This window comes from Carcharhinus amblyrhynchos, chromosome 21, assembly GCF_965287045.1.
Source record: "Carcharhinus amblyrhynchos chromosome 21, sCarAmb.v2.hapA, whole genome shotgun sequence".
Lineage (NCBI taxonomy): Eukaryota > Metazoa > Chordata > Chondrichthyes > Carcharhiniformes > Carcharhinidae > Carcharhinus > Carcharhinus amblyrhynchos.
Window position 1 is genome coordinate 32,188,348 of NC_137344.1, and position 13,385 is coordinate 32,201,732.

The following is a 13,385-nucleotide window of genomic DNA, read 5'->3' on the forward strand; positions in this document are numbered from 1 at the left end:
CCACCCACTCAGAATCTTACAACATTCAATAAAATCACCTCCCATTCTTCCAAACTCAAACTTTCCTCATTAAACAACTCCTTCATCCCACAAATCCACCTAGTGGACTTTCTCTAAATTGATTCTAATGCAAGCATAGTCTTCTTTAATTAAAGAGACGCAGTACTCTAAGTGCGCTCTCATCAATGTCCCCTACAATTGTACCAACATCTCCTTATTTTCATACCCTATCCTCATTGTAATAAAGGCCAATGTTCCTTTTGCCTTTCCAATTATTTGCTGTAGCTCCTTGCCTACCTTTTTGTGATTCATGCCTAAGGGCATCCAGATCCCTCTATACCTCAACATTCTGCAGTTTCTCTATTGAAATAATATTCTCTTCTTCCTGCCAAAGTGGACAACTTCACATTTTTCTACATTATACTCCATTTGCCATTTTTTCTCCCAGTCACATACTTATGTCTCCTTGCAGTCTCATTATATGTTCCTCACAACTTGTTTTCTGACCTATCTTTGTATTGTCAATAAATTGAGCTATGCTTAGCTTCCAATTTCCAGTAGGGTCTGAGGTAAGTGAGTCCAACTGAAAGGCCGTTAATTACAGAAATACCAACATTTTCTGCTTGTGTTTAAGACAAAACCATGTTGATCAGTCTGTCCAACTCTCCAAACACTGGATGATCAGGATACCAACTTTTTGAACTCAGCATCTAAATCTTCTCCTTTAAGCTCTCCAACCAAAATTAAAAACATCCACAAGCAAAAATCTTTGAAACAAGCTGCTTATGCTAGTGGAAGTGGCCAGGAATGATCCATTCAAATGCAATCATTATTTTCCAGAGAATAATATTTTGGGCAGAAGTACATCAGTGATTTGAGACATATCAAGAGTATGCTGAAGAGGCAATGGCCTCATGGTATTATCGCTAGACAATTAATCCAGAAACTCAGCTAATGCTCTGGGGGCCCTGGTTCAAATTCCGCCATGGCAGATGGTGGAATTTGAATTCAATAAAAAAAATCTGGAATTAAAAATCTACGGATGACCATGAAACCATTGTTGATTGTCAAAAAAACACATCTGGTTCACTAATGTCTTTTAAGAATAAAAATCTGCCATCCTTACCTGGTCTGGCCTACATGTGACTTCAGAGCCACAGCAATGTGGTTGACTCTTAACTGCTGTCTGAAATGCCATAGTCAGCCACTCAGTTTCAAGGGCAACTAGGGATTGGTAATATATGCTGGCCAGCCAGCGATGCCCATGTCCCATGAATGAATACAAAAAAAGTTAAGCGTATTTGGGTTACTTTGGATTTATGCTTCCCAGAGCTCTCCTACAATGGGATTTTATTGACCTCATGTATGGGTGTGTTGCAGTCTAATTGCTTTGATTAGTCAACAACTCCATTGTCACTGCATGATGTGACTAGCTGAATGTGACAGTGCATGAGATGGGCCATGGTCTTTTTCACCCAGCAACTCCTCTGCTCCAAATTCACTCCAAGTCCTTGACAACTCTCAGTGAGGGTATGAACATAAGAACATAAGAAATAGGAGCAGGAGTAGGCCATCTAGCCCTTTGAGCCTGCCCCACCATTCAATAAGATCATGGCTGATCTGTCGTGGCTCAGTTCCACATTCCCGCCCTCTCCCCATATGGAGAAGCAGCATGGTTACAGTCACCAGAAATCAACCAACAGCCTCACCAAAACATTCAAGCTGGGAGAGCCCAAACGGAGCTTAGTTCGGGCAACCTTCCAAGTTCTGGAACTTGGGTGAGAAGGGGAATCAGTTAGCCAATGTAAGCCCATCCAAATTGAACAAACAAGAATCATCTCAAAGCATTGAAGACAGTAGTGGTGGCAGTAGCAGCTGAAGGGTACTCACAACAAGCTCAGCAATCTTCATCTCCTCCATGACTTTCTTGGCCACTTCGATGGGGCAAGAAGAGCCAGCTATGACCGCTGCCAGAGAAGAGGAAGAGAAATGTTCAGTGATTGGTAGGTTGGCAAAGTGAGGCTAAATGTTACCCAAGGAAACTAGGCAAAATGCCAGCCTCTCCAAAACTCATCCAATCCTAATGCTTCCTGTCCAGGGTCCGTCTAGTAGGTTTGAAGAGACTCAACTTCCTGAACGAGACTGAGAATTTCACAAATATACATTGGAAAATCACCTTGTCCTTTTGACCAGTTGCAACAAGATCTCACCGGCTGTAAATATTTAAATAGGGATTTGTGATGAAATCCGTAGTCCAGAGTCTGTGGGACCAATGGACTTGTTGAATGCTCTACTGAAGTCACTGACCCTGATTTCAAAGCTTGTATTTTCTGAATCAGACCCTAAAGGGAAACTGAGCCTCCAGGTTTTTAGGGAAGCCAAAACAAACTGGTTGAAGACGAGTTCAGATTAGTCGGCGGTGCAGTGCAAGCAGGCTGAAGAAAATGAAGCCTGGCTCCAGGAGCTTGCACTGGACAAAGACCAGGGCTGTTATTTAAAGTAACTGAGTGCCCAGAAGCATCCAGTGCACAGATTTGTCACTAAAGTTTTGGATAAAGGTAATGTCAATGGATCCACACCATCAGGCTGTGGTCAGAAGGGAGCCATTGTGGTGAATTGGTTGGCAGTGGCTGTCAGGTGAGAGTCGATGGTTAAATCGTTGGAGAAAAACAGCTGGAATTCTATCTGAGAAACCTCAAAACTTTAAAGGAGTGTTGGGCTGAAATTGGTGCCCTCACTGCTGACATCCCAGCAATGAGGACATCCCAGTAAATCCATGAAATCTATCTTTGCTGTTTTTGTTGTTAATGTGTGGCCAATAACACACATTAATGTAATTTGTTTGTCAATTGCCCACTTATTTTATGATTTGTCCATTGATTCTGTTTGGATTGTCAATGTAAAAGTTATAAAAAGTAAAATCTTGTGCATTGGTTTTTGTTAGGGTCACTCGGTGAAATTCAGACCTTTCCGTTTATTAATCTCCTAGAATCATAGTATCCCAATCGTGCAAAAGGAGGCCATTTGGCCCATTGAGTCTACACCGACAACAATCCCACCCTATCTCCATAATCCCACATATTTAGTCTGTTAATCCCCCTGACACTAGGGTCAATTTAGCATGGCCAATCAACCTAACATGCACATCTTTGGATTGTGGTAGGAAACCGGAACACCTGGAGGAAACCCACGCAGATACGGGGAGAACATGCAAACTCCACACAGGCAGAGACCTAAAGCCGGAATCAGACCCGGGTCTCTGGTGCTGTGAAGCAGCAGTTCTAACTGCTCTGCCACCGTAACGTGGGGATCATTACATGGTAAAGAGATCACTGGTATCTATATAACATTAAGTGGGTATAGTATCTTTAGTAGGGCCATTGTGCAGAAGCTCATTTAATTTTTTGGCAAATACATTACTGCATCTACTGCCTCCATAAGAGCCAGTGTTTCAGCAGGCAGAGTATTTTTAACAACACTTTTTATGTTCTTAGCTTCCAAAGCTAAAGGATGACTTTTCCCATTTTAACCCATCAGAAATGCTATGAAACCTGCCACACTGAAGCACCAGTCAAGAGGATGAGTATGTGAAGCACCGCTAATGACTGGGTTTATTACTGGGTCACCTCAACATTGGAATCCAACTATGCATTTCTCCAGATTTAATTCTTTGAAAACTTTATTTATGTTTATTTAGGCTGGAATGTTACAGCAGCTCATGCCGGTGGGATTTTCCCATACCACTGCAGTAAACGGAGATTTGATCGGGCACCAAATCTTCCAACCTCACTGCACCGGGGGTTGTGGTGTGTACGGCCCATAAGATCACACCCTCGTTCTTTGCTGTCAACTGCCATTGCCCACTTACACAAGACTGAATATTGATGGAAAGAATACTGTTCCCTTCACCTCCCTCCCTCCCCCTCCAAACCTGAGTGCACCTAGGGGCTCAATACTACTGGGTGTCAATGTTTAGATGAAATGGCTTCTGGTACACGGCAATGGCATGGAGTTGTGATATTTTATATTTTCCTCGCCAGCCACTTGCTTGTCTTTACAAGATATTGTAATTTGGGTGCTAGTTTTGCACTGGTTAAGGTGGCACAACTAATTTCATATTAAACCCTTGGGGCCCTCATACAGAGTTTTCCACCTCATCAGTCTGAGCGGCATTCAAAAATCCAAAATGTGAGCAGTACCACACAGAGGCAGAGGTCTGAAAGTAAACTGCCCAATGGCCAACTCCAATATGCATGCAACTGTGTCCCTGAAAAGAGAAAGAGGCAAGACATCTTCCTTACCTGCTTCCAGTGTGGAGATGTCAAAAGCAGAGACATTCTGGCCCAACATGTCAAGGTACATAGTTGGCGTCCCATAAAGAACCGTACACCTAGGAAAGCAGGCAGATCACCAGAAGAATGTCATGGCAAGATGCAAGATACAGTTTTAAAATTATATTAATCATTTAAGATAATTTCATAGTACACAACTTGAGAATTGCTGAAAATAAAAGACACCTCAAAGCTTTTCATCTAGCACTCATCAGGACAGATACAAGAATACCAAATTTCGAAGGGGGCAACAATTAAACTGCACGAGGAAAATGATGCTGTGGCTTTGGCAAGTTGAATCTGATTGGTCAGGTGCTGCCGTGGGGAATGCACCAAGGAAAAACTTTACAATTACAATTTGTTTTACGATTCTTTGCATTTCTATTTTTCTTCAGTAGATTCCTGTGAAAAGTCAATCTCTCTCCCTCTCTCTCGTTTCTGTTCTGGTCTCTCTATTCTTCTCAATTCTTCTCAATGTTCCTCTGAACCCTTTTCTCAGCTTCAAATTAACCATCTTATCCCCATTTCCTGTGGTCCTCACAGTATCTGCATCATACTGACCCCTTCAACTCATTCTTATCCTGTGGAACTCCCTGCCCACATCTTGGAGTCAGGACACAAGGAAGATTATTTTGCAAGGATAGTTTGCTTTACTATTTGCATTCACTTTTGCATAGGGAACATTACCCAAAACATGAACCCACATTTGGCAGATGTTGTTGTGTAACATGAAGGATCTGAGCACTTTGGGATCCACATTTAGCATTAATTCAGTGACTTAACTGAACAGAGAGATTCTGAGCTTGAGGAAGAGATAGCTACAGGAGGCAAAGGATCTTGTATAAAGCAACATGCCATGAACAGCAGCAGGGCATACTTATGAATGAGGTGTCAACATGGTGAGGCTACAACACAGGACTACAATAAAAGCAGCAAGCGAGAGATGCTGAGAACTCCACAACCAACGGATCAGATCAAAGCTCTGCAGTCTTGCCACATCCAGTCATGGATGGTGGTAGACAATTAAATGACTAACAGGACAAGGAGACTCCAAAAATATCCCCTTCCTCAATAATGGCAGAGGCTGGTGTTGTATATTCATGTTAGTTCTAATATTTCCTCACTAGTAGCTATGCAGTGGAACAGGGGCACTTTAAGAGAGCAATCATGTGACATTACTGATGACATCATTGGCCATTTGCAAGGTCAAACCTGCAGTCTGTCTTGGCAACCTGTAGTGTTAACATCTTTTCAATAAAGCCCTTCATTTGTTTAAACCTTTGCAGCCTTCAGTCTATCTTTTAAAACCACCATATAGAAAATTGGCGATGAGGTGATCGGACCACACTCACAGCCAGTTCAAAAGAAAAAGTGGAGAAAGTCTGACAGCATTGTAGACCCCTGACAGAAGAATAAATAACTGAAATTATTGCTGCACTAAATAATCCATAAATAATGCAAGATTCTGGAGAACACCTTGTAAAGGAACTCGCAATGTGCTCTTCCTGAAAAGATCTCTAACAGTATGGAGGAGCACCGTGAGTAGGAGTCAGGAATCTCTGATTCGTGTTGTTTCCAGTGTTGCCTCAGTAGCAGATTTGCAGTGGAACAGAGCACTTTAAGAGACCGATGGTGCACAGTGGCACAGTGGTTAGCGCTACTGCCTCACAGCACCAGGGACCCAGGTTCGATTCCCGGCTTGGGTCACTGTCTGTGTGGAGTCTGCATGTTCTCCCTGCGTCTGCGTGGGTTTCCTGTCAGTGCTCTGGTTTCCTCCCACAGTCCGAATGACATGCTGGTTAGGTGCATTGGCCGTGCTAAATTCTCCCTCAGCGTACCCAAGCAGGTGCCAGAGTGTGGTGGCTGGGGGATTTTCACAGTAACTTCACTGCAGTGTTAATGTAAACATATTGCCACTGATGCCATTATTGACTGCTTGCACAAGCAAGCGGACAATCTATCTTAGCAGCCTGTCACGATAATGCCCTTTCGATATAGCTCTTTGTTTGATTAAACTTTTGAGGCCTGCAGCCTATGTTTTAAAACTATCACATCCAGCACATTAGTGCAAAAATCAAGGCTGAAGCATTTGCAACCATCTTCAACCAGAATTATTGAATGGATGATCCATCTAAACCTCCTCCTGAGGTTCCGAGCATCACAGATGCTGGTCTTCAGCCAATTCAATTCATTCCGTGGGATATCAAGAAACAGCGAAAGGCATTGTGAAGTCTATAGGCCTCGCCATCATTGCAGCAATGGTGGTGAAGATCGGTGCTCCAGATATAGCTTCTCCCCCAGTCAAGCGGTTCCAGTGCAGCTACAGCACTGGCACCTACCAGACAATACAGAAAGTTGCCCAGGTGTGCCCTGTCCACAAAAAGCTGGACACATCCAACTAGGCCAATTGCCACCCCATCAGTCCACTCTCAATCATCAGCAAAGAGATGGAAGGTGTATTCAGCAGTGCTATTGATAGCAATGATACGCTCCGTTTGGCTTCTGCCAGAGCCATCCAGCTCCTGACCTCATTATGTTGCAGATCCAATCATGGACAGAAACAGCTGGTCTCAAGAGATGAAGTGGGAGTGACTGCCCTTGATATCAAGCTCACACTTGACCAAATGTGGCATCAAGGAGCCTGAGCAGAACTGGAGTTAATAAAAACCAGGGGAAAGCCTTGCTGTATTTAGGTTGTTTTGTCCTCATCAAAGTGAGGAATGTTACAGGTTCCCTTTCAGGAACCCAGTGACAACATCAAACACTCCCAGAGCAGGTACAGCACAGCATTAGATAGAGTAAAACTCCCTCTACACGGTCCCATCAAACACAGTAAGAAGTCTCTCAACACCAGGTTAAAGTCCAACAGGTTTATTTGGTAGCAAAAGTTACTAGTTTTCGGAGCACTGCTACTTTGTCAGGTAAATGGGAGTTCTGTTCACAAACAGGGCATATAAAGACACAAATTCAACTTACAAAATAATGGTTGGAATGCAAGTCTTTACAGGTAATCAAGCCTTAAAAGTACAGACAATGTGAGTGGAGAGAGGATTAAACACAGGTTAAAGAACATAGAACATAGAACACTACAGCCCAAACAGGCCCTTCGGCCCACTAGTTGCGCCGATCACTTCTATACCTACTAAGCCAGAGACCTATCTATAACCCCCAATGTATCAGGTAGACAACATTGGCCAACATTGTAACTTCAACCAACTTGGCCAACGTTATCTACCTGATACACAGCAGGAAAGGATGTCCTGAGGCATGGTACATTAGGGAGACCACGCAGACGCTACAACAACGGATGAATGAAAACCACTTGACAATCACCAGGTAAGAGTGTTCTCTTCCTGTTGGGGAACACTTCAGCAGTCATGGGCATTCGGCCTCTGATCTTTAGGTAAGCGTTCTCCAAGTGGCCTTCACGATTCATGACAGCGCAGAGTTGCTGAGCAGAAACTGATAGCCAAGTTCCGCACACATGAGGATGGCCTCAATCTGGGTCTTGGGTTCATGTCGCACTATCTGTAACCCCCACGACTTGCCTGGACTTGCAAAATCTCACTAACTGTCCTGTCTGGAGACAATACATATCTCTTCAACCTGTGTTTAATCCTCTCTCCACTCACATTGTCTGTACCTTTAAGATTTGATTACCTACAGACTCGCATTCCAATCATCACTTTGTAATTTGAGTTTGTCCCTTTATATGTTTGTGAATAGAACTCCCACTCACCTGACAAAGGGGCAGCAAGCACTCCGAAAGCTAGTGGCTTTTGCTACCAAATAAACCTCTTGGACTTTAACCTGGTGTTGTGAGATTTCTTAATGTGTTACCCCAGTCCAATGCCAGCATCTCTGCATCATGACTACCATCAAACACTCCCAGGACAGGTACAGCATGGGGTGAGGTACAGAGTAAAATTCCCTCTACAATGTCCCGTCAAGCACTCCCAGGGCAGATTCAGCACAGGGTTAGATTCAGAGGAAAGCTCCCTCTATACTGTCCCATCAAGCACTCCCAGGACAGCTACAGCACAGTGTTAGATACAGAATAAAACTCACACAACACTGTCTCCATCAAACACTCCCGGAGCAGGTACAGCACAGGATTAGGTACAGTGTAAAACCCTCTGTACACTTTCCCCAATCAGTATGCTTTAACTCCAAGTGACACAAGTGAACCATTTTTTTTCTCATTTTTCCACATTGGGCAGGAGGTAAACTCAGTACCCAATTGAGTGACATTGAATGTCACCAAAAGGTGAGATTGTCAGCCTGGCACCTGTGGTGATGGAAGCATGATGTGCTGCTGCTGCTGTGCTAAAGGAAGCAGGCAGCTCCTTGAAGTGCCAGCATGAGTTAGAGCATGAACCAGCAAAACTGAGATAGTACCCAGGGGCTCAAGAATTTTAAGATCGAAACAATATTCCCTCCACCCGCTGTGCACCTGACAGCTGCACTCTTGCTTACTTGCTCTTGAGTGTGAGGAGAGAAGGGTTTTCTCTTTGTTGCTGGGAGAGAGTGTGTGCATGTGTGCACAGCGAAGGGGAAGGTGAAACCCTTGTTTATTTTCTCATATGTTTCTTTGACTTGTTCTCCTACTTTTGTGTTCCCTAACTTTCTCCCCACAAGCTTTTCCACTCTCCCTTATCTGCTCGACTGTGCTCACTCAAGCTGCCAGGGCTGCCCAGGGTGGTCCAAATTGATGGACCACTGACCTGTGTTAGTGACATTATGGTTTAGTATGAGGTCAGCTAATTGACACTTGAGTATAACATCATCACTATGGCAACTATCAGGCTCCAAGATGTCGGCCATAGGTCTATGTTGTGGTGTTTATTCAATCATGTTCAGTAATAGCCTGGTGCTCAGTTACAGCAGACCTCTCTGTACCGTTGCCTTCCTATCTGACAGTAACTGCAACTATACCTTTCATTCTGGATTGCCTCAAGAGCAGCCCGTCCTTCAAAACTTGGAGAGGGAAAAACCAGCTGGCATCCGTGCATGACCATGTTCAGCGTTGCTCCCACAGAACCAAAAACGTGAAAGAGTGGCACTGGTACACAGACCCGGGGGTTCTAAAAGTTGCATGGGGAACAAGGAACAAGATTATTTGTTTATGTACTATTTCCTGATAATGTTCTTCTCTCCTTTCATCTCATGTAACTGCATGTTCACTGAGAACCAATGATACTTCACCTAAGTAACTATTCTTGTAGCACATGCAGGCTGTGAGTGCTTGCACCAGAGATGCAAACATTTAAGCAAATACCACGGAAAGTACCCTCTAGCCCACAGACAGAAACTATTGGCAGAACCTCTATAGAACTATCAATTGCAGCGACTGTTTCACTAATTAAATCAGCTATCCTTATCTAGTCCATGATTACAGATAATACTCCAATCCTACACCATCTAGATGACCCACGACTGCCCCCAAATAAATTGCTCAGTTAAGGGCAATGAGAGACAAATGTTGTGCTTTCCAGTGTATAAATCCAAAAAATGAACTAAAAACAATCACTCTCTCACTTCCTGTTACCCCTTGTAGGAGAATCTAGAACTACGGGTTACAGTTTAAAAATAAGAAGTCATCGATTTTGTTTTTAAATTTATTTACTGGTGTCACAAGTAGACTTACATTAACACTGCAATGAATTTACTGCAAAACTCCCCTAAGACAGAGATGAGGAGAGTTTTATTTTTCTCTCATAGGGTTGTGAGCCTCTGGAACTCTCTTCCTCAAAAGGCAGTGGAAGCAGAGTCTTTGAATATTCTTAAGGCAGAGCTAAATAGATTCTTGCTTAATAAGGAGGTGAAAGGTTATTGAGGGTAGATGGGAGGTTACAATCAGATCATCTGTGATTTTACTGAATGACAGAGCAGGCTTGGAGGGCTGAATGGCCTACTCCTGCTCCTAATCTATATGCTAATATGCTGCTTACAGCAATCAATGTCCTGGGAGAATGTGATAACCCACATTTTTTTTAAAAGGTAGCTAATATAACATCGCTGTTTAAGAAGGGAGGGAGGCAGCAGACGGGAATTGTAGGCCGGTTAGCCTGACTTCGATCATTGGCAAGATTTTGGAGTAAGAAGTCTCACAACACCAGGTTAAAGTACAACAGGTTTATTTGGTAGCACAAGTTTTTGGAGCATTACACCTTCATCAAGTGTGTTCACAAACAGGGCCCATATAGACACAAATTCAATTTACAAAATAATGGTTCCAACCATTGTGAGACATTGTGTTGTGAGATTTCTTACTGTGCTTACCTCAGTCCAATGCCAGCATCTCAATACCAAGATTTTAGAGTCCATTATTAAACGTGAGATCGCAGAGTGCTTAGAAGTACATGATAAAATAGGATTGAGTCGGCATGACTTCATCAAGAGGAGGTCATGTCTGACAGATCTGCTAGAATTCTTTGAGGAGGTAACAAGGAAGTTAGATAAAGGTGAACCAGTGGACATGATTTATTTTGATTTCCAGAAGGCCTCTGACAAGGTGCCGCATAAGAGACTGTTAAATAGGGTAAAAGCCCATAGCGTTAAGAGTAAGAGCCTGCATGGATAGAGGATTGGCCGACTGGCAGAAGGCAGGGAATGGGGATAGAGGGGTCTTTTTTAGGATGACAGCCAATGACTAGTGGTGTACCTCAGAGGCTAGTGCTGGGACCACAACTTTTCACACTATACATTAACGATTTGGAAGAAGGAACAGAAGGCACTGTTGCTGGGTTTGCAGATGATACAAAGATATGTAAAGGGACAGGTAGCATTGAGGAAGTGGGGGGCTGCAGAAGGACTTGGATGGGCTAGGGGAGTGGACAAAGAAGTTGTAGATAGAATACAATGCGGAAAAGTGTGAGGTTATGCACTTTGGAAGGAGGGATGGAGGCATAGACTACTTTCTAAATGGGGAATTGCTTAGGAAATCAGAAACACAAAGGGACTTGGGAGTCCTTATTCAAGATTCTCTTAAGGCTGACGCGTAGGTTCAGTTGGCAGTCAGGAAGGCAAATGTAATGTTAGCATTCATGTCGAGAGGGCCAGAATATAAGAGCAGGGATGTACTTCTGAGGCTGTATAAGGCTCTGGTCAGACCCCATTTAAAGTATTTTGAGCAGTTTTGGGTTCCATATCTAAGGAAGGATGTGTTGGCCTTAGAAAGGGTCCAGAGGAGGTTCACAAGAATGATCTTTGGAATGAAGAGCTTGTCATATGAGGAATGGTTGAGGACTCTGGGTCTATACTCCTTAGAGCTTAGAAGGATGAGGGGGGATCTTATTGAAACTTACAGGATACTGCGAGGCCTGGATAGGATGGATGTGGAGAGGACGGTTCCACTAGTAGGAAAAGCTAAAACCAGAGGACACAACCTCAGGGTAAAGGGACGATCCTTTAAATCAGAGATGAGGAAGAATTTCTTCAGCCAGAGAGTGGTGGATCTGCGGAACTCTTTGTCGTGGAAGGCAATGGAGAACAGGTCAATGAGTGTCTTTAAGACAGAAATAGATAGTTCTTGATTAATAAGGGGATTGGAGGTTATGGGGAAAAGGCAGGAGAATGGGGATGTGAAAAATATTAGCTATGATTGAATGGTGGAGCAGACTTGATGGTCCGAATGGCCTAATTCTGCTACTATGTCTTATGGTCTTATTTTGATATATTCTCAATCCTCCCCCATTCAGGTGGCATAGTGGTTAGCACTGCTACCTCACAGCGTCAGAGGCCATATTTCAATTCCCAATTTGGGTCACTGTCTGTGCAGAGTTTGCACGTTCTCCCGTGTCTGCGTAGGCTTCCTCCGATTGCTCCAGTTTCCTCCCACGTTCCAAAACTGGTTAGGTGCATTGGCTTTGCTAAATTCTCCCCCAGTGTACCCAAACAGGTACCAGAGTGTGGCGACAAGGGGATTTTCACGGTATCTTCAATGCAGTGTTAATGTAACCGTACTTGTGACACTAATAAATAAACTTTGAACTCATAAACTGGTTATGTCCAATTATTTCAGGAACTGAACAGGCTGCTGACGGAGGTTTCAGGAATTTAAAAATAAAAGTTGAAAGCAGTAAGTGGGATGGTTGCTTCGGTTTATAATCAGTTCACAAATGTGCTACAAAGGAGATAGATGAAAAAAGTTTATCGGTGAGACATTTTCAGTGAAGGAAATTTAATGCAACCAGGATCTGTGAACTCACCCGCCAAGTGTAGCCCATTCTGTGTCCAATGAACCAAGAATTGTTGACAACATTATGGTGGCTAAGGGTGACACCTTTGGGAGTTCCTGTGGTGCCCTAAAGAAAACACACATGTGCTTGATTAAACATATATTAGAGACATTTATTTAAGCATTACTGTTACTGGCCACTACCATAACTGGTCCTATTGTCCTTTATTTTCTGGAACACACCTTTCCCGCTCAACAACTGGTTAAATGGAATTGTGTAATAGTCATTATATACATCTTATTATATGTGGCATACTTTGCACTTGTCATCATGAACACTTCTTGTCCCTTTGGAAGGCAGTCTGAAAAACAGTGTGGGTGGGATTCCCTCGCCCAACCCCTCCAGCATGTTTTTTTGCGCTGGAGGCATCTTGCCATTGACCACCAATGGGATCTTCCAGTCCCACCAAGGTTTATGGCAGTTTGTGTGGCGTGCCCACCCTACCACTGGAGAATCTGTTGCATGAGGGTCGTCTACAGCAGGACCTGAAGATCTGGCAAGGAGGAAGGGCTGGAAAATCCTGCCCTACATATCGCAAAAAGGCTGACTGTAAATCAACCAATTAAATTATTATGCATAAAATATATATGAATAAAATAGAGGGCATTGGATGTTGGCAGCATCCTTACTGCTGATGGCAAAGGAAGGTGCATTCATAACATGGCCAAACATATAAATTTGCAAACACGTCCAACAAATGCCAATGGTAAAAGGCAAGAGTGGAAACAACTCCTGGCTAGACATGTGCTGGAAAGAAATTGGAGTCTCTATCATCACTGTCCATAACTCCTGGTTACAACATGCTGTAGAAGTG

The 13,385-nt window shown here is 43.4% G+C and overlaps 1 protein-coding gene across 1 annotated transcript in view; it reads right to left on the reverse strand.

Moving 5' to 3' along the window:
- The window catches only part of acsf2 (acyl-CoA synthetase family member 2), a 127,096-nt gene that overhangs the window by 66,685 nt on the left and 47,026 nt on the right, over positions 1-13,385 (reverse strand). The window contains exons 7-10 of the mRNA XM_080208933.1: positions 12,542-12,637; positions 9,267-9,415; positions 4,302-4,390; positions 1,891-1,967 (exon numbers count right to left, since the gene is read on the reverse strand). Coding sequence (XP_080065059.1) covers positions 1,891-1,967; positions 4,302-4,390; positions 9,267-9,415; positions 12,542-12,637 — 411 coding nt within the window. The remainder of the gene's footprint in view (positions 1-1,890; positions 1,968-4,301; positions 4,391-9,266; positions 9,416-12,541; positions 12,638-13,385) is intronic.